The 26,539-nt window shown below is 33.8% G+C and overlaps 1 protein-coding gene across 1 annotated transcript in view; it reads right to left on the reverse strand.

Moving 5' to 3' along the window:
* fng (Fringe glycosyltransferase) overlaps positions 1 to 26,539 on the reverse strand; it is a 131,233-nt gene that overhangs the window by 77,946 nt on the left and 26,748 nt on the right. The window contains exon 2 of the mRNA XM_077435844.1: positions 13,878 to 13,926. Coding sequence (XP_077291970.1) covers positions 13,878 to 13,926 — 49 coding nt within the window. The remainder of the gene's footprint in view (positions 1 to 13,877; positions 13,927 to 26,539) is intronic.

A 26,539-nucleotide genomic window follows, 5' to 3' on the forward strand; every position in this document is an offset into this window, starting at 1 on the left:
AAGAATAACCGGGGGATTTGATTGATTGGACAACTTGTATTTATTCTGCACACAGAATGAAACTTCTATGGGCGAAATCACACAGCGGTGCACGTGACACGTGGGGTTTTTTTTAGATGGTTTTAAACATATAGAAAAAATCTGACGTTCATGGCACGCATGCATGGCACACGGTGGAACACATCGTCTCAACATGACACTTTCGACCTACATATGTCGTTGAAATTGTATGGTAATATTTATCCTTGCTTGACAGTTATCTATACCAAAACGACCCTTTGGACCATTTTCGGTAAAATTATATCCTTGCCTGAGTTAAGGGCCGAGGACAACCTCTACCATTATATTCAAATATCACTTGTATGACACCATCATGTATGATTCCTTCGTTGTCACATGATGTATAATTAATATTAACAATAAAACGACTAACCATTAGAGATAAGACACACCTATAAATAACACCATTGATTTGTGGCACACCCAAGCACTGACTAACCGAAATTGTACAAGTGTCTTGAACACACTCATTGTCTCAAATAAGATTATGTAAACTCATCACTGTTATAATTTAAGCTAGTTCGTAATCAACTCTTGTACTGAATATATTAATAAATTATTATATGATTTATTAATTTAACCATGAACGTCAGATTTTTTCTACATGTTAAAAACTATCTAATAAAACCCCACGTGCCACATGCACCGTTGTGTGATTTCGCCCTGTGTTATGATTAGGTAGATCTGGATTAGCAGGTTTGGTTATAAACTTATCTGGATTACCGGGTTTGGTTATGCGAACGAATGTATGGTAAGGCCGAGTTTGTCATACTGTACTTTGGCCGGTGAAAGGCTGATGATAATGAGTACAATTTGATTTTTTTTTATTAAAACGTGTGTAATAAACTTAGATTTAATACGTAGTCTGTGATTGATTTGAGTAGAGTCGTGATCACACGCACGATAATTAGAAATTAATTTTGGGAAATTGGAACGGAAGAAACGGTACATACAAGATATGGCTTCCGTTCGACTGGTTCGCTTAATTGAGGCTAGTTTACATCGAGCGATTTCAGGCGACCAATCGTCACCTTTTTTGGTGAAAATTGGTCGGGAATTAAATAATAAGAGTCGCCATTTTAAATTTTAAGAATATTGGAGATGATATTCTCATTTCATATGGACAACCACATGTAAATAAATTAACTTAATACTAAAAATACTTTAATACTAAAACTAATTTCTGGGTAAACGTGTATGTAAACAGCATGTAAATATGCTGGAAAAAATTTAAACTGATCGAAGCAATCAGAAACTGTAGCAATACATTGATGTACAAATGTGAGGTTATGTATGTATTCGCCGATGACTGTCAAACGAAATCGATGACACAATACTAAAACTAATTTCCGGGCCTGGTTTGGATAGCATTTTTTTGTACATACCTCGCAAGTTTCATTACAAAATGTGATTATTTCAATAACGAAGTTTTGAAAGTTCTAATCTTCGACATGTGGGATTACAACAACGAAGTGGGACGACCTTAAAATGGCTTATAAAATCTAGTATGATAAAAGGTTCATAGAATAGTGCAGTTCGGAAGACGTTGTCAGTCCAAAATCATTCCAAAAAGTCGAAATCAAAACATATTTTTATCATTATATAACCTATTAGTGAAGTAAAAATATATATGGGAGATAATGCAAACTTTATAAGATATAGTGAGAAAATGATTTATAGGCGTTTAAACAATTAAAATCTGAAAAAATGAGTGAGGGGCAGAAAGTCAAACAAATAAGGCTACTGGCTATTGGCAGTGGCTGAGCTGTCAACTTATCCAATTTTTTTGGATTATTAAACGTATTCATTACGTTTATATTTCATCATCGACTTAACGGACCCAATTGAAATCTCTATCGGCAGCCAAACCTCGCAAAATAGCAAAGTTTCAAAGCGATCGGAAGAATATAAACTTCAAACCAATTGGCGAAGTGAAACTAATAAAAACCTTATAAATAATAATAAAAAGCAGCACTTTTCAACATATGCACCTACATGTGTTCCATTTAAGTTCCACGTTCTTTGATTTCAACCACTGAATTACGAAATGACTCACTTCACTTAATGACTCCGAAAGTCATGTAGACTAAACTTATCTTTTATAATGATCTTTCGCTGATCATATGAATATGCCTTAAGTTTCCTAAACACATACATATATTTTCTTCAGAAATTGATGTTAATAGTCTCCATTGCTGCTGTCAGATTTGATGTTTTTTAGATCCCCATTGAAACGATTAATCAAACATGGTGTACTTTTTCAAATTCAATTTAATGTTCGTGCACTCAAATGCGTGTGTCAAACTGACGTAACACCACACGTACCACTATCGCAAATATCTGATAAAACAAGTATCAAAAGTTTAATTATAAATAATAGCGTTCTGTTTACGAATAGTATAACCATACATATTTCGACAGCTTTTTGAATGCCTTACGTGTGTCGTATAATATTGTCCGAGGGGAGATTGCTTTCAACACCACACTATGGTTCTGAAGCGCGGTGGTATAATATCCCCAGTCCAGAAAATGCAGTCGGTGCATTTACGAGTAGTTGCATTTCAAAATTCAAGTTTGCATCCGGAGGCGGTTTGTTTTTAATATATTCAAGCGAGGCTACCGTACCCAATCTGGCGCGCGCATCACTAAAGACACATCACAGTTGGAACAGGTTCCACGCCAGATAACCAAATTAAACCAAATTGCTGGCCACAGCATCCTCGAAGGGGCTCAATTAGCGCCAAGGGTTGAACGACTCTTTGCATTTGCCACCTGCCTGCCCTCACTCGAGAAACGTCTTTCTGCCTTTTTTTACGTCTTTCTTGCAACGAAAGCTTTTAAAAGGCACATATTCAACGACTTGGGGGAAACGAACCATTTCGAGACCACCTAGACTTCAAAAAAGTCAGCACTATAGCTCAGTAGTGCGCATGTGCTACTAGTGACAGAGAGATCCCAGGTTTGATTGAAAATAATCTACATACTAAATACTAAATCCGCGCCCGGATAATCTAGAGTTTATGTATAACCAGCAGGGTGGACTAGTGGTTAGCATATTATGCTTTCAAGCAGAGTGGTCACGGGTTCGAGTCCTACTAGTCCCGCTGCCGCACACTGGTTGAAATTGATAATGTATGTGTGCAAAAGTCCAAAACGAAGTAAATGTCAATCCCAATAATTGTTGCATTTCTCAGTGTAGAATAAACAAGTGGTTCCTGAGAAAGCATAATTTTTATGTCTGCTCAATAAATGAATATATATGTATATAGCTCACAAAAAAAGTTTTTGTGATGGCAATCTTTGTCACCTGAATTAGTCTCGTTTTAAACGTTTAAGTGAACCCACTGCTTTCAAAGTTCTTAAGTGTATTTTTTTGTTTTAAAACTATGGAGTTTTCATCTACAGGTATGTACTATCTTTAGTTTTATATTTATAACTATTTAGTAGTAGTATTTTTAATACAAAGTTAGAGAATCATTTTTATCAATAATTTTATATATTTTGTATTGTATGGGCCAAAACTTTTTATATACTCATTTATTTGGGCTGGCACATTTTTAATGTATTAATTATACATTTAAGTATACAACGCATATAAAATTATTAAAAAAAAATTGCGACTTTGCAAAATAATGATACATAAAATAATGGTCAGACCTTGGTTTGTGCCTCCAGGTTGATCGTTTGTTGCTAATTTTGATTTTCTGATTTGCAATGGTTCTTGTTAAATTGGCATCTACTTTCCTATCTCTCTTGCAAATTTCAAGTTATTCAGCGTATCGAGGTTCACCGATTTGTATGATAAAAATGCTGCAAAAATTGTCTCCATAGATGTTTGTATGAATTTGCATTGTATTTACATATGTGTACATAAATGCTTGTATTGATCGCATTGATCGTTTGACGATATATGTCGTAAATATACCTATATAATGTAAAAAATATATAATAATAATTATGTATTTATTCATAATTTAGTGTTTCTTGATCTGTAGTGATCTTAGTACACTGGTCGCATTGGAGCGATCTGTAAAGACGAGTGTATGTATATGTATATGCAGTGGTGGCTCGTCCATAGGCACTGCGGTACTGCAGCACCCCCAAAGAAATTAAGAAAAATTTAATATTATTATTTACATAAATGTATGTATATTATATGAAAATATCAATATTATTTAAGTATGTATTAAGCTTGCCTGCACACCGATACATCCAATAATGATCATACATCGCAGTACTAATATCAGAAAGTGAGGCATCGTTTATGATTTTGTGCAGTACGGTTTTCGTTGGAATATGCCGATTGGGTGAAAGAGGGGCGCGGGGGTAGCTAGAAGCTTGGTCCGTACTGCACTCCCAACAGTACATACACATTTATTGTTGCATTCGTGTGCGCGCCGCGCCGCGCACTCAACACGCTCCTCACTTTTCCTCATTTCTTCTGTACCTCTTGTCTTTCCTTCTACATCTCTTACACTTTCTACCTTTCTACACGTCACTTTAAGTATTTAAGATGGCATCAAAATCAAGAGAAGCTGAGCCAATGTTTTCAAGAACTTAAATAATCTTCCGAAAATACTGATAAAACAATAACAGATTCTACCAATTTACTGAATACAATTTTTTATTTTAGTCAGAACTTTTTCACAAGTTAATGTCGCATGTAGAAATTATTTATAACAATTTGAAAATTTTGAAAAGTACTGAAAGAAAATGCCAATGGAAGATCTAATACTAACCGTTGAATCATATCCAATGCTAGATAGAGAAAAACTTCAAACTAAATTAGAAGTGCATTACTCAAGGAAAGAAATGCATAGTATTAATGATTTATTAATATTTTTAAACCTTATTTTTGCAATCAATTTATGCAAAGTTCGTGTGGAAATAACAAAACTTATTCAAATTCTGCTTACAACTTCAAGTACCTCTGAGCCAGAACGGTGTTTTTCATCAATAAATAGAATAAAGACATACATATATAAGAAAAACAATGGTTCAGGAAAGATTGACTTATTAATTGTTTATCTGTGCTGTCAATTGAAAAAAATGATTATGAACAGTGGAAAATTTAACGAAAAGGTGATGGACCTTTTTTCAAGGAAAAAAGACAGAAGAATCAATTTTTTAATGAAATACAATACATATAATGTTTAATTTTGATAATTTTGATGTTAATAGTAAAATATAATCCAAATAAACATTTTTTTATTTTTAATCAACCGCAGCACCCCCAGATATCTTATCCACGAGCCGCCACTGTGTATATGTATGTTCGATTGAATAAATAAATAACATTAGAACTTTGATTAAATCTTAGAATTAGGGTAGGTAAAAATGAAGAGAAAAAAAAACAGTAGATTCATACATAATATTTTACATTAAGAATGATTGAAAGCAATACGAGGTATTCGGTTAGAAGACCAGAGTGACATGGATTTTGGATATTTATATTTGATTTTAAAACTGACACAGGATATACCCAGCAATAATTTGCATTGCTGTTCAAATTATAATTAAAGACTTTGTCCTGAATTAAGATGAAGTACCTACGTTTAAAACTGTTTTTTTTTCACACGGTTGGAAATTAGAAGCCATAATTCAAAACCGGAAGACAAGATTAGCCGGTCGCAAATGGTGCAACGCGCTTAATTGCAATCGTGGGTAATTGCGTCAAAAGAAGAAAAAAAAAAGAAAGTATCGTTGTATAATTAAATTCAATTTGAAAGTCCGATCGATGCACAAAATGCTCCAAAAGTTTAATCGGATCCCATGCAAATGCTAGAACTGGAATCCAACTGTTTCAAAAGACAAAAAGAGTACACCCACTCGAGCATCGATCCTAAATCGGGTTAATTAATACAATGCATTCATTTCCAGGGCATAACTTACGACCCACGATTTAATCAATTCAAACAAACACAGATCGCGTGCAACGAACTCTACATTAACACATTCAATGTGTATAAAAGATGAAATTTAAATATTTCCCCGACGTGTTCTCCGGCCGTGAAATTAGCAGATCAGGAAGACCGGTGGAGCCAAAACTCCGAAATCTTTTGTTTCGCGCTGGTACAAAAGCAATGAGCGAAAAATATGAGTCAAATTTCAATTAAGGAAACGAGTCCACTGGCCCGTGAGCCAATTCTACAGGGTGATGTGCTGATGAGTCCTTGCCCATGAACAATGGGATACCGGAAGTGGGAATGTGCCGTCTACATCCGAGAGGATTATGTCCAGATGTGATGGAAACGCTTCATTACGAGAGTGATCAGAATTGTTCCACACATGGAACAGTGCATAAAACAATAGCGGGTGTTCGCTCCAAGCAGTGGTGTGGGTTCTTTGTCCTTGTTCAAGGATAGGATGATTATGGGAATGAAGGACAGATTTGTTTACAAGGTTTTTTTTGTAACTATGAGGTCATTTGCCTTATTTGTAAAGCTCAAGGAAAGGATGATTATAAGGGTGAAATCACACAGTGGTGCATGTGGCACGTGGTTTTCTTTTTTAGATAAGTTTAAACATATAGAAAAAATCTGACGTTCATGGCACGCATGCATGGCCCCAGGGGGAACGCGTCGTCTCAAAACGACACTTTCGACCTGTGTTGTTGAAATTGTATGGAAGTATTAATCCTTGCTTGAAAGTGATCTATACCAAAACGATCCGTTGGCCCATTTCCGGTAAAATTGTATCCTTGCTTGACAGTGACCGATAACGAATATGGGATACACCGTTATCGATCAATGTCAAGTAAGGATAAATACTATCATACAATTGCTACGACATAGACATAAAAAAAACCCACGTGCCACATGCACCGCTGCGTGATTTCGCCCTAAGGTAGCAAGGCATAAACAAATTTAAAGACCAAGGTAAGATCTGTATGTGCGAGATGCAGTTACATACGTATACTATTTTTTTTATTTAATTCGCATATGAAAGTATTTGCTAAATATAGTCTTATCTGTAATGCAGATTCCATATACGGCGATTTTAACTTTTATCTATGTACGTAGTAAAAATATATGAAGTTTTGTGATCTTCGAACGCAAGATTTTCACTGATTCGAACTCAGAATCGATTACTGATCACGTTTTGATATAAAAAAAGTGTGTGTGTGTGTGTGTGTATTTTGGGGATTTTTTGAACACCGTTAGTTCTATCAAACTGACACTTAGTATCGGTTACTGAAATTCTTAATGATGCGACGTAATTTTTTTAAGAATAATAAGATGATTCTAAGATAATAAAGAATACAAAAATTCAAGATCTGTAACTGAGAGATGTAATTATTTAGATTATTTTTTTAGAAATTTACATACTAAAGATTTCCGTAACGTAGATTCCATACCAAAGAAGGAATACAAAATTTTAATACTTGAAGCACTCGGGTAAGGTCTGTAGAGATTGATGGAGACAGTATTTTTACTTTATTATCTGTAAGAACAGAACAGGATAATTATAAGGAAAGACAATTTGAGACTACAAACCTTAAGCACAGATCTGTGGCTATGAGATTCACTTAAAAAATGTACCTATCACATATAATATATAAAAACATTTACATCTATCTCTAATAGATATGTAGATGGAATATCTTTCCACGAGAACAGTAGAATTATGAGAAAAGAAGGAATTTAAGATCTGTAAATGTGGGATGCAGTTATTTGTTCAAAATTTACAAATCAAAAATAACAAAATTTGCTAAAAAAAAGTCCTAACGTGGATTGTGAGGAAGTGGAAGGATTTCGTACCCTCGCTCAAGAATAGAATTAAGACATTTTGAAGATTGAAAAGGTTCAAATTCGGCAACGATTTTTGATGCAGAATATACTCATTATGTATTTAAATAAATGAGCATAAGATTGATTTTCGCTATCGCCAAACGACAGGCACGGCACAGCTGTGGACTTTTAGTTATTTTATTATCGCACACGCCACATGTGAATAAACGAAACAAATAAAAAATGAAGATAGAATAGAAAGAGAGTGGGAAACTATGGTGTGAGTCATTGTGACGTGACCTTCATATAACAGGATAGATAGTGAGCAAAATATGTTATTGGAAAGATTTACTTTATATAAGAACGTATATAAAAAGTTTATCGCAATACTTTTGTTCAGAAATGTCTTATTGCGCATTTCCTTTATATCTTCCGATAAGGTTATTTACAGGACTGCTTAATTTTCAATGTACATTTTGAACGAAGTCCCGAAAGGAAACGGAAAAAAAGTTGATAACACAAAGTGCGCAATATATAATACATATACACAAACTGACTCGAATTACACGACGAGACAAATACCAATATTGAAAAAATAATAATAGACTTCCATTAAATTTAAAAGCCACTAGTAATATACATACATAAAAGCTTTAATTAAATCCGAATAAAAAAATTGCAATGTGTCACTTTAACCGTAATAAAATTTGGACCAAATGTGATAAATTGACCGCAAACTCAGATAGGCATTTTAACGAACGTAAAATTCAATTCATTAACTGCGAAAAATTTGTTGGGTCATCTCGAAGATATGTATCCTTTTCGTGGGTTCCCAATCTTTCTCATTTTTTATAATAGCCAAGTAATATTGTCACGTTTGTATAATAGCTTTTAAATGGAGGTAGGAAACATATTAAAATAAAAATAGATTGTTTTAATTCAAGGGATTGAGATTTCTGAATATCTTTAATGCATTATTTTAATTATATAAAATTGCATTTAGAAGTACATACGTTACAGACTAATATAAATAAAAATGAACCTATGTGTCCGAGATTCCTTTTAGATTAAAGATCAAGGAGTATAGTCGATTTTCATTCTTACGTGTTTACCTTTCATGGATTGGTGGCAACGTGCGGTTTTACTTGATACATTCTAGACATATGTATGTACCTGCATTAAACAAACATTTTGAATCTCAATCAATAGCCAATCTACTGTGTAGTATTTGGTGACCCACTAGAAAATTCCTAAGCGTAGATTGGAAACGATTTCTTATCTCGCGAATCAGTCACAGAGAGATCTCATCTTACGTATAAAACCGAAGCTCGACTCGTTTGGAACGTGCAAGTGTTTTCTCGGCATCTTTGGATATGTTTATATTTTTTTTATCGATTTCCAATTATACCAATTATCCAGAGCGATTCGCACGCGAACGATTTAACCGTAACTGGTCCAATTTAACCGCGAAATCGAATCGAATGTCGAATCGGTTAGCGACGAACGTGATGGCAGCGACATCTCAACATAATTTTTTTATACAGTTTCAATCATTCAACAGGGCCTATTTTGTACATAAAAATATCCACTAGGACTGTCTAACTATCTAGCATAATTTTATTTGAAATCAAAAGCGATAGTTTAATATGTGCGTGCACTAAAAGTTGCGTGATCCTCGGAAGGTTCTGATTCGCGTTTCACGTGTTGTTTATTTAATTTTATTTGGGTCTACGCGTTAAGGTATTGAATGCCTCCCGTTTAATTAAATATCCGTCGTGTATTAAAACGTTTTAAATATTATTCAAATTAAGCGGCAGCAGCCGAAAACCCGGTAAAAAACCGGTACCTATCCGAACAGATCAAAGCGAACCAATTTCCCGGCCCAAATCGATCTAAAAACAGGGCCGGGCTCCGGTTTACATAATTTATTCAAAGCTGGTCAGTTTGAACGTTTTTATAAGAATTTATAAAAGCAACAGGTTCGATTCATCAAGTCAACACGTCTCGTTATCGAATAGTACCCACCCACTGGACAGAATCTGGCCATGGCCACGGAATCGACGAATCTATCTCGTCTACTTTTGTTTTTTGCATTTTGCTTTTTTTATTCGCACAAACAACTGAAACAACTGTGTACAATCGTAACGAAACACAACAGCGAGCAAAAAAATAAGTTGCAGAACGCGTTATAATTTACGATTCGATCTACATATTGAAATTTATAGCGACGTTGGACTAATCGATAATCTCCCCCACTTGGCGTTCTTCGCCGTCAATTACCCTTCTAATCCGTTTTTTACTCTTATTTATTTATTGTTTTCGTTTCTTTTAATGTTTATTATACACACGGGGGGACTGTTCCGCTTCGTTTTGTAGAGCACATGAATAATGTTCGGTTTGGGCGGAAAAAAATTTGAAAAACGGCCTTTGCAAATTGCTTTTGAAGACGCCAAAGTTTCACGTTTAAAATCTAATTAGATGTCGCGCTTATTTATAGCACAGTTTACATTAAAAAAATGTAAATATTGATATAACTTAATAATTTATTCAAAATATTCTCTCAATTCGAACCGACAAAAGTTCCGTTGTTAAATACATTCAAAAATCATTTTAAGTCAATCGTATATTCTATCGCACCTTGTGATTGTGTTTACTCATATTCGTAGGTAGGACTATATTTGAAAATAATAATACTAATAATCTTTATCATTTCAATTTCATCCCCGACAAATATAAAACAATTTAATCGTAGGCTCGTTAATTAATTTAGAATAATAATAGACTCCAAAAAGAAAAATCTAATAAATTGATCAGAGATTCCTTCTTTTCAAACAGAGTGGTTTTAGTTCTGAACAGTCTTCCCAATGAAATTGTAATTTATGATAACCCTAATATTTTTAAGAATAAGCTTAATAAGCATTTCTTAAACTTAAAGGATTTCTGCAATTCTTCTTTCCCAATTTGTTATTTCTGTTTCTTGTTTATTTTTTTTCTCATTTAATTTACATATATACATATGTATAAATGAACCTCCTTGGGTCTATCGGCTTTGCCGCCTCCCCCAAGTATATTAAATAAATAAATAATAATAATTTAATTATTACTATTGTGAATAAGTAACAATTGTGAGATTTTGTTTTATTACTAATTTTCCATTTCAAAATTAAATTGAATCCACCATTTAACGAAATTCGTATTTCGTTAAATGGAGAATTCAATTTAATTTTGCGAAATAAAATTAAACAATCTTTATGTTTTTATAATATAATGAGGAATTGATATAATTAGTACCTACCTATCTTGAAAAGGAAGAACTCATTTTCGAGCACATTTTGGTTGTAAAAACATGTATTATACGGTCCATTTAATAAACGAAATTACAAAAATAATCCATCTCACTTGATTAATATTTTCTTTAAAAGCAAACTCACATCTACATATATAAATAAAATATTCACATTTTTTAAGCCGTGAAAACGTTATCAGTGATAGATACATAGATCTACTGAATAAAATTAGTCAAAATTATGACGTAAAATTTTTCCAATATCACAATACCGGGTTTGGTGCAAACGATCGAAAAGCGCCAGACAGATTGAACAGATTAACTGAATGGCTGCTTTAAACGCAATTCTCGACTTCACGAATGAAAAATTGCACATCAGATGACGAGTAACCTTTCGATGTGCACAGATGAAATTATTAAAATAATAATTATTAAAATTGAGTTGGATCTTTCTGGCGAGTTTTTAATAATTTAATAAGGAAAAATTCGGAACTAAAGTATCAGAAGCACAGAACGTATACAAGGTAGGTATGTCGGGACTTCGAGTAGATTTCGCTTAGTGTAAGTGCAAGCAGTGCGCAGGCATAAGGTACACGTGTCGTTAATCTGTGGTTCAGTCTGTCTGGCGCTTTTCGATCCGTTGCACCGCATCGCACAATACCGCATTGATACTTCGTATCGGTATATATGAAGATAAAGTAAACATATATTTGTATAGTTGAAGTTGTCAAAATATTATTCACAACATTTTTCCTATAACATAACACACTTCAAATCAAAATTAGAGTTTTGCAGCATAAATTTATGATATACGATGATTTAAATGATAGAACACGACCGGTAAAATTTCTTAATAGTTTTATAAAGGTTTTTTTCTTTCAAAAATTCCGAACCGAAAGGGTTAAAGCCATTAGTTCACGTCTCCAAAGCAACCGTCAAGGCGACGCATGTAGGCATTCGTTCTATTCGTTTGTTCGTGCCGACGAATGGACCAGACAGAACGCTTCAACATTAACAACAAACAATAACTATAACAATTAATAGAGTGGTTTAGTAACTTACACAATAATATAAAAAATAATAACAACAACAAAAATCGATTCATATTACCCTTCACTATACACGTATAATATATCTAATATGACGACCCGCACTTATCATACATAATAAATCGATTTCGCTTGACATTATACACCATTTTAAATGAAAGCGATATTAACCTGTGAAATATTGTGTATCGTCCCCGAAGTGTTATCCAAGACTTAAAGTGCACCTTGGGACACGATAAATTCTCGTCGTAATCGCGGCTAGGGGTTAAAACTTTGAATTAACCTTTTGACGTCGTCGAGGTTAATTTAACCTACCGACACGCTCTAACGAGAGCACACGGAGCTTAATGGGTCAAATTAAACCCCACCTACTCGACGTTTTATTCACAAGAAAATGCACTTATGCTGGTATAGCCCTCTTAAGGTCGCGAGACTTAATTTAGGCTAATTATATTATGGTCGCACGGGTGAGATTTCACAATTACTGGATTACAGTGTGTTTTCTTACGATTGCTATTCGTATGGATAGGGTCTATGGCTACGACATTTGTCGTAGCTAGAGTTGCTACGATTAGGGTTTCTGGACTCGACTCGGCCGGGTAATGACTTAAAATCCGGCTTCAAAACCCGCCGGATCCGGGTATTTGAAATTTCGAGTATTACGTAAAAAATCAATATGATTTTCAGTCGATACATTGAAAATATCCAAATATGTATGTGTTATTTATAGATTCTGCGTGTACATGATTCATATATGACCTTATTTGTTCGAGAACTTGATTTTACAACTTGTGAGTTCTGAGAAAACTGCAAAAAATGGAATGGATTTTGCAAATACTGAAAATAAATACCAAAAAAGATACGGCGTACTGAAATTTGGCTTAATTTAGAATTTCACCCATATACAGTGTACATATTTTTAGAATTTTGCCTTAGACTACTCTAAGACTTCAGAGTGTAAACATCGTTTCAACATTATCATCACACCTGATTTCGTTAACGGTAAGTACTTTATTTTAATTATTTCTTGTAATTCTCTTAAAAAGTTTATTCTTGACCGAATATAAGTATAGTTTTTATTATATTTTTCGGAAAATTACACAATTCTAAAATAATGATAGAAATAAAGGGACACAAAATCACATATTTGCTAAATGTGCCGATAATATTGGTATACCTCTGTTGAGATACATATACATAATTGTTTTAAGAATATTAATATTGACCTGTATTTATTTGTTAATTAATTTTAACTTCAGTAAACAAATGGCCTGATTAAAATATGTTATTAATTTTTATAACATACGATATTTCATTCTGGTTTTTCTGTCGATATTTCACATTACTTTTCATATTTTTTAAAATGATTTTAGACCGGATCCGTCGGGTTTTCAAAATATTGGACCCATATTCGTTGGGTTTTGAAATCCCGGGTTTTCAGAAATCTTAGCTACGATACGTTGTTGAGAAGTTTCCAAGAAAGAACTGTCATCGGTTTGACAACAAGGGGGTGATCATTCTGTTAGTTCAAATTAACTTCTTTTAATCAAATTTACACGTGACTGACCAGTTTTACTCTGAATTCAGTCTGAAAAGGGTTAACGACTGGTTGGAAAGAATTAACCGCAAGTCCATTATTACGGGGTACAATTAAAACACGATCGGTTCAACTGAAGGGAATGCAGCATCCCGACACGAAACCGCCAATTATTCAACAATTAATCAATTACACACGACAAAAAAAATACTCACTCGTTTTTTCCTGGTACGTGGGACTATCCGTGTCGGTGAAGAACCATATCTGTAAAACAAAAATAATAAAAAAACATTAAAATTTATTATAAAATCATTAAATGGCGTCAACGCGGCAATCCCGCGTGATTTGTATATGATTGTGAAAATAACGGACGATCGCCAAAAATATGCATAATGTCGATAAAATATGCAAAATGCCCGATTATTATCGAGCATACCGGTGGTTATAATGCGAGAAACTTGAACTGTTAAATCTAAATATGCAAAAAAACTATATATTAAGCTGTCTTCGCTAATACGATAACGTCAGTGACAGATTTAAAAATGAAAATAAAAATTTATTGAATAATAATAATAGTTGATTTTCTAAAATAAACAAATTAAGCCGTTCGGTTCTATTATAATTAATTATTTTATAGTATTTTTCCAATGAATATACATATGTATGTAGAATTAAATTTTAATACCTATCTACCTACTCCACGAGATAATTTTATCAGATTATTATTATACGGAGTTTTTGTTCTAATGAACCAATTAAGTTTTACGATTCAATTTTTGATTTGCAAAAATACAAATATCTAAATATTTTAAAGCGTAAAAAAAACACTGCATGAAAAATCAAAACAGAAAATATAAAAACTGAACCGGCTATAAATCGAAACAGCATTAATTGACACTTGTAATATAATTTGTAATTTGAATACTCGCTTTTATACGACTAATAAAATATAAAGTTTTTCATCAAATTTTGCTATATACCTACATATAATATTATATAAAATATATATGTACATATGTTACAGTTGAAGTGTATCTACCAGTTGTAATGTAATGCGCCATATTAATATTGTCAAAATATATAACAACTGAAAATACAGTTAAACAAAAGTTGGTATCGGTTTAGATTTTCGTGAAAATGTCCCTCGACTAGTAAATTAAATCGGAAAGTCACATTTTTGTTTTTAACACATTCTTAGAGTTATGGTAATACCTAGAAAATATTAAGGCATTGTTTATGTAATCCCAAAGTATTCGTAAAAATATCAGAACTGTCAAAACTCAACTTTTATATTACATTATATTGTTGAAAGTGTATTTGCGATTGCACATATATAATTTACTAGTTGAATTGTATTCGAATATATGTATACATTTCCACTGTAACATATACATACAAATATAAAAAATAGACAATCTCTATGAATATAAATACCTTCTTATGTATGTATTGCATAAAAACCAAAAGTAATATATAGAATGTCTACACCCTTCAGGTATAAACACAGATTATCTAAACACAATCTGCTTTAGGTCATCGACTTTAGAGAGTCTTTAATTCATAATATGTATTAGATGTATTATGAACATACATATAAGAATTGTAAATAGGTTTTTGGGCTATTTTTCCTATTATGCTGTACATTAACATTAGAATAATATTATACTATGATTACTAAGAAAATTAAATTAAAATTGTAAAATAGAAAATGATCAGTAGATCAGTAGATATTAAAACAGATATAAGATGTATTGGGAACATAATTTAGTAATAATAAAAAGCATTTAAAAATCAAAATCAAAAGTAATATATTAAGTGATTTTAAATTAACAAAAACACATAATCAATGTAAATACGAATATCATGAAATTTTAATCCTTAAAAATTGTTAAAAAAAATTATTCAAAATAAACATTGCCTGATTTGTGGTACACGAATGTTTTTACAAGTTAAAAAGAATATTTCCAGACAGACAGATCGAGTATCGATAAAATAAAGACGTGTGCATCGTCCCGATTGAAAAAAGCGGAAACCCTGGAGCGGTAAACCGCAGTGAGTTAACTCGTTCGTTAAATAAAATCATCGCTTAACCGCGGGGTTAACTGACGGTCAAAGCGGTTAAACCGACCCCGGGTGCACACAAATGCAATTATCCAATTGCAGACAAATTGTCGACACGGAGACATACATCCGCACATACAGGGATCGTCAACCGCATATAATTGTACGAAATATCATGTTTGCTATGAGCTACATATGAGTAATGCATGTAAAGCAGTAAGAGAACAGGCAATAGATGGATCGTTGGGTATGTGGCTGTTTACATGCCATGTTATATAATAGACATTATAATAGGTAAGCTTCGAGGGTATTATGTGTTCTATCCAGTTTGTAATCCTACATAGCGAGACCCCAATAGCTAAGAATAACTATAATACAATAAAAGGACGTATTCAATGTCACCTTTGATTTGAATAAATGAACTAAATCGTTTTATATATGTATGTATGTACTTTCACATTTGATTTTTCCTCTTGAAAGAATTTGTCTCAGTTTTTTTTTGTTATTTCTATATATGTAGAATCTTTGTTAGCATCGTATATAAAATGTGCATTCAATTAAACATTCAGTGTTATATAAAAAGTATAAGTGTAGGAATTGACTATACTTCTGTATGGAATCTTAAAGGAAGCTAAGAAAAATAATTATTTTTACAAGGTTTTTATTAGCTTCACTCTGTTATTATTCGTAATTTATCTTCAAGGTTATGTAAGTTGGAGAAAAATGAAGTCTTTTAAAAAACAAATTCAACTTCATCAAAAATCTGTGATTCTACATAAGTTTTTAAGAACATTAGGGAAATTAAAAAAATATTACTACAGCGTATAATTTTTATTTCATAGTTATTAGCATATCGAATAAGGGGAATATATTTCATTATAAAATATCCTAATTTTAAATAACACCGAAAAACCTTAAGTGCGGCTACAAAACATTTCTATAAGACCACTGAAGTCAAATATGCGACTTTTCATCAGATTTGAAGCATTCTGTAGACACTGTCCTCTCTTGTAATGGAAACCGTGTAATTTTCTCGAACTAAAATCAGACAGGGCCATTCTGGCACTTAATCGCTATTATTTATGCGTTTTCACGTCGAAAATTAATCCGCTTTGGTCGTGTATTTGAATCCGACCAACTGGTTTTGCCACTACTCTCCTACATACTACCTCTACGTATGTATATAATAATAATAAAACCCGCTCCGTAAAAGTACACAATTATTGCTCGATATATATTTTTTATACTATTTTATAGCCAGATGTATATAATTTTTTTCGATTTTATTTAACCTTCCTGTTACGTGCATATCTAGATTAATTGTCGCGCCCGTTGAGAACAAAACGAGTTCCGTAACGAGTTTTAATCTTGGAAATCGTTCAATTTATTACAAAATATAAACGATTTTAGTATCTTAGATAGATACCTACGTGTATATCTACTTACTTAGTGAGTATTGGGAATATTGAACGGATAGGGCTACTAGGGCACGCGCTGGCTCCCGTACAACGCGATAGGGATTCATTAAATATAAAAAAAGGGAAAAAAGAGGACTGACAAATCGCAGTCCGGTACATTCCTCCGGGTGGGCCCCAATCTAGGGGGGCCCCATTGTAATTAATTGAACATTGGGCCCCGAAGAGGATAATTCAATGAAGGTTCAGCAATTAACGCGACCCAACCGGCCGGTCCGACAAAAACCTTCTTAATTGGCGGAGACCCAAACTTACAATAACACTATATGTAGTATATTATAAATACCCAGATGACGTACCAAGTCAAATCAATCTCAAAATTATCAATCTATACTTTTTTTCTTTTGATAAGTTAATTGGATCTTGGTGTTCGGCTGCTCTGGGATTTGGCGAGTTTGATATTGAAAAAAGTATTAAAATATGTTAAATACTTTGAAAGTTATGACATTTTATGTAATTTGCAAATAATTGCGGGATTGTATGTAATTGCCCGCGGTAGGTCGCAAGCAATGTGTTAACTAACACTGTTGGCGATATTGCTATTTCTGGTTTTCATCTCAAATATCATCAACACTGATATCGGATGAACAAACAGATGTACTGAGAGACCGATGTATTTGTGGTATTTGTAACAAGATATTATACATATGCCTTCGTGAGCTTTTCAAGTAGCTGATAAGATCCATTTGAAAGATAAACCAACCCTTCTTCTCCTTGAACTACGACAAGCGAAACAACTCCTTGAAGTATCATATGTAGAGGCATAAGCAAATGAATTTCTGCTATGATATAAATTATTATATCTATAACTTGGGGTATAAAATAAGTGAATAATTAGAAGGATTTGATTTGAATGAATGTATGAACCAGATTTAATAGGTGACAAGTTGTACTTTTCAAGTTACAAAATCAAGAGAAAATATGTACGAGATCTTCGCAATCGTATGGAAAGAAGAATGAATATTTACTTATCTAATATATAATTTCGAAAGAGACTTTGTATGTATTTGTTAGTAATCGAAAAACAAATGAAAGTTTCTATGACGACAAATAAATTTAATAAAAAAATAAATGAATATTTACTATTAGATTCGCCTTGTGTACTGGGCGAAGCCGGGTAAAACAACTAGTATATAATATAATGTCTTTTGGTTGAATTTCGTATTTATTACCTACTAGTTCAGATCACCTTTGGTATTCTTATTTATACTGTTACAATCCTATTTCTATTTAATAATACGACTTATAGAATGAGATGAGAGTAAATGAGAGTAAAAATGCAACTGTCATAACTATTTAACTGTTAACCCTGTGAGTTGTGAAGGGGTGATAGAAAGACCCGTATTGATGGCGAGCTGTCATCGCTTCGATTTGACACAAGATTGGTTATAAATTTTAATGAGTTCGTTAATAGTTAAACTTCATGTCGGAGACACTAGCTTAACTGAATGTTAGCTAACCCTCGAATGTAGGTAAGATATCAAAGCGACCTGAAGAGTCGAAGTGGTTCAAAATCAGATCACAATTTTTTTTCGGAAAGGAATTTCACTGAACTAACAGAACTTAACAGTTTGTAAAAATTAGTATTTTCAATGAATTTTATATTATAATAAATCTGGCTAAAGAAAAATAAAAGAAACAGCTGGGAAAATAGCATATCAGATGAGATCTGCTGTAGATAGTTTCTTCTGGAAGAAGTTGATTAAGATAATCAAAATCAAGGGTCCTCAACTCAAAATTGAAGAAAATTTAAGATGTGAGAACGAAGTCGAGATATGTATGTAGAATGAAGAGATATGTAGAATTAATATATATGTATGTAGAATGAAGAGATATGTAGAATTAATATATATGTAGAATGAATGTTTAGAAGAAAAAGAGGAAAACCAAACCCCCAACTAATCAAAACGTAAAAACTAGTTATTAGGCATCAAAATCCTTTCGAAAGCAGTAGTTAGAATCGGTGGATAAAAAACGATAGGGCGGGTTCCACGTCGGTCGAATTCGGCTTGCATTAATTAACGAGGGTTTGGATTCTGGTACCCACAACCCGTACCATTTCTGATCGGTGACTGTGCAAGAAGAAGACGGAAAGGTAGATAGATAGATATACGACGATGATAACGATGACACAGCTTCGTTCCGGCCCATGTTTTTAATTAACGACCTCCAATCAGTTGTGACGGAGTCGAATCATCGTTGTCTTTCACGTGAGATAGTAAATATTTGGCCCAGATCAACACTCCAATGACAAGCCCATATATGTACTTCAGAAGAGTGCGTGTCGAATCCGTGCCGAAGCCGAAACGTCACGCGAGCAATCAAACGAGGGATAAAGGAGAATATACACACAGAGATCAGACTCATTCGGAGAGATAAACTGTCAGTAGTCACGTCTGCTGCAAGAGAGACAGGCCCTTAAAGGGTTAATAGCGAACACGCTATCGAACACACGCTGCGAATTGGATTAAAAAATCCATTCGGAAACATACATATCTAGTCAAGCAATGAGTTTTTTTTTTATTTCAATTACGCAACAACAGATATGACACAATGATTGAAATGCCCGCAAGTTTAAATTGGTCAAACAAATCGGCTTCGGGTTTCACGTGACCCATATGCGAGACCACTCCGGGTTTCATATGATCCATATATAATGTGTATACATTCATACGGTGCGCACCATTTTAAATGTCTCAAAATCTGTCAATTTTCTGTTCAAAATGAATATTGGAATCTATAGTCGGGTATTTTATCTTTCATTTGTAGTACTTTTCAGCTTTTAAATCTCTCCAAGTAGTCGTCCAATTCAAATCAAAAGTCAAAATTACTTATTTTTATTTGGGATTTTTTCCCACTGTTAATACTATTTTATTTTCTATTGAAACATGTTTATTGGGATAGTGTTCTAGCCACACTATTTTTTGTGTTCGTTTAAAAGGGTTAATTGGAAGTGAGCTGAATTTTAAATCGGTAAAATTGCGAGCTAAAAACTCGTACTAGTATTTACTCTTATTTAAACGAATCTGAATTGAATTAATAGGGATAATATATTAAATTGTCTTTATATGACTGGATTAATAACAAAAATTCGTTCATTTTATCGAGGTAAGCCAATTATCAATAGATAGGTATTTCAAATACCTATAATATGTAGTGATTTTAATTTATTAAAAAAATTAAATACAATCCGACACCGGAAGTAGAACTTTTTTCTTGTGTAAGTTTCCCTACATTTGCGCTCAATTTGTATCGAAAATGCTCTCATAGCCGCTATGCGTGAATGTGTATATATCGAATTTTGTTTTTTATCCTTCTTATATTCCTCAAATACGTAGATAAAGTCATGGGTTGGTCACATCCGAATATTTTTTCTTCAAAATTAGATTTAAACATGTCAACAATGTTACTCCATATATAAGCAGATCCAGTGTGCGTCATGTGCACGATTTAGTGCAAATTTAGTACGACCGCGCAAATCGAGACACGGACATAATCAAGCTAATGAGACACGACACAGCAACAGTTAGAATGGAATGCCTCGACTGAAATTGAGAATAATTAGCACGTCGGGCAATTAACGCGAATAACCACAACTGAAACGCGTCAATTGAATAGCATTTTCACGCAGCGCACAGAGGTCGAGAGTGCAAATTTACCCGGCCAACAAAAAGAAGTAAAATAATAAAAAAATAAGAAAATTTGATCTAGATTGCGCGTTGATAGGAGAATCGTGACTGGCGAGAGTGTAACGAACCGAAGGGAGCTAAACAACTGCTAGAAGTAATAAAGTGGAATGATTGATGTGCAAGGAAGTAATAAAATGCTAAAAACGAAACGACCGATTTCTAATAAATCATTGCGGTGAGACGATGATGAAATTAGACTTTTTCATTTTTTATTGCGCACTCGCTGCAGAGATAGCGAGTTCAAAATTTAAACGGTTTCAAAGTGCATTTCTTCACAAAGACAAAAAATTCAGGGACCACCCTGGTTTTTTTACGCATCAAATTTGTCGCTGAATGAGAAGACGTGACGGTCAATTTGAGCGAATCAAATGGACCGATGCGCGATGACGAGGCCGTCAAGGGAATCGAATCGTCAAATTCGAATTTAAAAAACGCATATATCGATATATAGTGTTTCATACGAACGGTATAAGCGCTGATTTCGGGTGGAAGCAGTCGCGGACGCGTTTCATAGTCGAGCGGTTAACCGACAAACTCAATCATGACTGGCCAGTTAAGACTGATCTAATTCAAAATGCAAAATAGCACCATCTTATTATATATATATATCATATCATAGGAAGATGTGTATACAAAATGTAATGTTTTAAGTCCTCAGAATGTCTGTGATGTTTATATGCAGTGTTGTAGTTACATAAGACTTAAAAGGAGTTAGAAAGAACTCTATTTCTTAATTTGTTTACAATTTTTAAAATATAACCAGCAGTATGACTCGGTGGTTTCGTTCATGTTTAGCACCGAGAGGGTTCGATCCCGTGCTAATATTTAATGCTGGTCAGACTTGGATTTTATTTTTTTGATTAGTTATTTTTTATAGGAGCTAGGAGCCACCAAACATCTGTAAAATCGCCTCGTTTTTACACCCACGAAAAGAGTCCAGCGTGCTAATTTAACGGTTGATTTTCAAAAAAATACGAAAACGCTAACATAGAAAATATCTTTCTCATGCCGATGATGAAATTTTTTTTTAAATTGGTCCAGTTTCGGAGGAGAAAACTGGAGAATACGAAACCTCGATTTTGTCGATTTAAAATAGGTATTATCTGGTCGAGGCGCAACTGTCGCATCCACTCAATATATACATATATCGAAGAAAGGAACGGCAATAAAATTAAGGTTTCGGGTATCCAGCCTTCTTAATAGTGATCGTAAGTGAAAGTAAGAAGAGGTTAGTAAAAAAAAATCCTCAGGTTTACTACGATACAGACGAAGACTCGTAAGACGCCCAAAATACAAAAGGACCAAAGGATAAGTGAATGCGAACATGTCAACAGACATCCATGCAGTCATGCTTGAAAGCTTTTTCAGGCAATTTGTCGCCAAATGAATCAATTCGAACGACCCCATTGAATCAAACGGAAACATCGAAAGCACACAAGTGAGCAGAAATAGTATGGGGTAAATCACCCTGAGTCTCAAAGCGTGCAGCAGGTGTCATTCTGCATTCTATCCATTCTGGCCACCTGCCCCGAGGTGTTTACCTTTTTTTTGCTTCGTTTTATTTCGGTTAAGGTTCGCCATGATTTCAGCAGGTCGTACATCGTTGGGGCATTCGAGGATTCTTTGTCATGCGGCTAAAAGCCTCGGCGACAGGTGAGCCTGAATAATTCCTATGACCCTTCCTTGTGTATTTTTTCCTGCCCCTCCTCGGCTATTATGTTACACGTGTGCTAAAGTGTAAATACCTGTATCTGGGTGTGTATTGTATGTATGTACATATATCACCCCCATGATTTATGGGGCGCGCAATTCCTGGTTGCAGTTTGAGATATGTAGATTTAAGAAGACCACTCACAGAGCAATTTATCGAGCGATAAGTTGCTCGATAGTGTGAGAATTATCTGAAGTTACTTTGATTTTTTTCTGAGACAAAAACAATGCATCTTCGCTCCATATTACAAAATAATGTTGACTTATTCGAATCGAAAAAAATTATCATGCAAAACAACTCAATTGAAGAAAATGTACGTAATCGAGCAAAAAGTTGCAAATTTCCCACTTTACAGGTACACATATATTTATATAGCATTTTACGATGAAAAAAAGCCAATATCTCACGAACGAGAGCAGATGTACGAACGTACCTACTCTGCACGAGGGAAAAAATTTAATTAAACCTGTTTTAAAACTCGAACTCTCGAAAAACTTCGCAAATTGTACTTTAAACTTTCCAATAGCCGAGGAAACATGAGACACGCGAACGATTCTCCGGGAACAATTTCAATTCATCGCATTTTTTACGGCAAAAAGGGCAAAAATAGCGCAAAATGGCGGCGAAACGGTAAAAACTCGACGCAAGAACCCGGAATGACGGCAACAATAGAACCACACGTAATGAATAGGACAGTTTGAGAACCGACTACCGTGCTCTGTCACAACAATAATTTCAATCGACCGCAGAAAAAAATTAAAAAAAAAACGCCAAACATGACACGCAAAAGTCTAACGTTTCCTGCACGTCAAATGACACTTATTAAGTTGGGTACTGACTGATTTGTCTGCAGACAAATCATTAGCAGTTTGTATTTACGGATGGTAGAGTGAGTTTATTTATATATTTTAAAAAGAATAAAACGAATTGGATGAACGTGTTATGAGCTTATGTAAGAGGGAAAGGTTCTGAAATTGAGAGATGTATACTATGTTATAGGATATGACGACAAATGTCATAGTCAAAGTCCGTACGATAGACTTGTCTGTGGATTTATGTACACATCTCCGTCAATGGTCTGCCGCACGTCAAACGAAACTCATGACATTCGCCGATGATGGGCACGTCTCAATTGGGCAATGTTAATTATATTGTAACGTGGTCGCCCACACGAAGATGTGCAGAATTTTCGGCGAGACACTATGCAAATGGCCAATTTTGTATTATATTATACGTCTGGTTCCGAGAAATGGCGCTCAGCTAATCGACTGTCATAATTGGCGATGCGCGACTGTTGCTAATTTGAATGAATTGTACATATCCAGCCGCCAATTCGGAGATTCGGAGGTCGACGCTAATTGACATGGTGAAACTTTGGGTGAGTCAAAAATTTGATATCGGTTGGAAAAGTGCAATAAGTACCATGGACGAGTCGTCGTATCGAAGATACAAAATTCGCACAAGGCGCACACAGAGGTACAACTCGCGCACGGAGATACAACCAGTGGTGTCACCCTAATGGTTTCCATGGATTTCCGGAAACCCGTTGTTAAAAATTCATAAAATATAAAAATTCATGTAATTTTTTATCAAAGATTATACAAATCTTGAAAATTGTTTTCAGCGGTTACAACTTAGAAAAGGTCGCAGTCGATTACATAACAGGTTAAGAGAAAATACCTTTTTTTCCGTTATGCACAAGCAAAATTAACTATTGGCCGTTCAATGTATCTTCAATCTGCACTCGGAATCACCCTTTCTAGTATAATTCATAATTTATATATTTATCTAAATATTTGAATCAATTCATTAATTAATTTAAAATACTAATATTTTCGAGTATTTTAAAGAAGTATATTTGCATGTTTTTAAGCTTCTAAAGGCTTTTTTTATATATGGTATGATTTTTGGTTTTTAAAATTCATTTTACTTTAGTTTTGAGATTTTAAAATTTCAAGCTATTTGGAAGACAGCGAACACTTAGATACTTGAAGAGTGTCAAAAATTAAAATTAGTAACGTAAAAAAATCAAATTATGTACACCATTGAATTCAAATTTAACAGCTAGTGGATTTATACAAATAATCATTTGAAATAATATTACATTTAAGTAATTTATTTATAAGACAAAAATATTTATTTAAATTTTCACGTAATAGTGCATTGGACGGAAAAAAATGTATATAAATTGAGAAAAAAATTGGAAACCCATTGTTCTAAAATTGGGGTGACACTGCTGGATACAACAGTTATATTATAAGTAGTCACCGGAGCCTGAGGGGGCCGTGTATTGTTCAAAGGTTGTAAATGCATTGTTAAAGGTTTGCCGAACAATGGATAGCACTGTGACTATCCTACCTCTAATTATAAGGTATAACTTTTCAGAATAAAGCTCCATGGCAATACAATATCCAAAAAATCGGATGTTAAGATTTCCGCAAAAAAGAGTCACTCAATTTTTTTATAGTGATTTATTTTTTAAAACCAACTTCCTGAACTTCGAGACACATTAAACCGGAGTGTTTTTATCTAATCTCAGAAGACCAATTCTTGTAAAATGACCGCAAAAAACGCAAGATTTTAACATCGAACACTAATTTTATTTACTAGAAAACCCCTTATTCGGTCGAAAGTATATCAAATGTGACCCACCATAAATTAATAAATACGAACATCTAAAAACCGCATCGTTTCGAGTTTTGACATATCCCAGATAAAACTATTGTTATACTTTAGGACAAGAAAAGCATTAATGGGTCTTCGACCACAACTTCCCCATTCCTTCATAAAAGTCGAATCATAAAAAAAATAGACACGGAAAGATGGGACGAATTTTTAGATGAATACAAAAGAGGATTAATATAATGAACAGTCATTTTTTTCTCTCTTGGTATGATAAAGAAGAAGCGCAAACGTGACGTGTCAATGTTTACAACCGAACACGATCATTACGCTAATTTTCTACCGCACACAAGTGTTATATAGTGTGTTATTTTTTGTGTGTCCGCCAATTTGTCTTCATTAAGACTTGGTTCTTGAGCATTGAATAGAAGAAGCCGTTGACAATAGAGAAGACTCGACCGTTTTTTTTTTCATCATGGCAATATTCTTCTTAGAAAACAATTACCCCGAGGCGTAATCAAAAATTCAAAGTCAGCTTTTTCGTACGACTAAAGTGTCGCCGAGACACGGGACAGACAGACAGAAATTTGCGAAAAAGCCGTTAAGGCGAGTTTAATTTCGATTAGCTCGGCTACCCCTCGTTTTTATTATCACAAGAAGAACACAAACTAGGTAAACAACAATGTAATCGGAACGGACTAAAAAAAATACACAAAAAAGTGGATTCATCATGCGGACAATGGAACTAGCGTGTACATTGATTTATTATAATGAAATGTAATCAAGGCATATGAATCAAATTCAGGCACCAAAACTACTGTGCCATAAATTCTTGTATTATGTAGAGGCGCGTAAAATATTTTGCCAACGTCATCGAATCGTAAAAGTATCAACTTTCTGCCTCTATTCATATTGTAAGAAATTGATTTTTTGTATTCAAAACCTTTTTTATTTATTTATTTTTAGGGCTTGTTTTAGAATTTTGAAAACAAAACGATTCTCTAATTTAATGTATACGTACTTGAATAGTCTTACTGTATGTTTAAAGTAGGTACTATTTAAATGTCAAAAATACGATCCACATAAATATTCATATGTACATATGATCCGCATTAACTAGAGGCTTGGACTAGTGGTTAGCATTCTTTCGAGCAAAGTGTCACAGATTCGATTCCCACTAGAGTCCGGCTGCTGGCCAGACCTTCGTTTGTGACTCGAGGTCGATCGTTTGCTAATTTTTCAGATTTTCATTGAAACGGTTCCTGTAAAATTGGCATCTCCTTTCCTATCTCTCTTGCTAATCTCAAGCTATTGAACGA

This window comes from Arctopsyche grandis, chromosome 8 (genome assembly GCF_051622035.1).
Source record: "Arctopsyche grandis isolate Sample6627 chromosome 8, ASM5162203v2, whole genome shotgun sequence".
In the NCBI taxonomy this organism is placed as follows: Eukaryota; Metazoa; Arthropoda; class Insecta; order Trichoptera; family Hydropsychidae; genus Arctopsyche; species Arctopsyche grandis.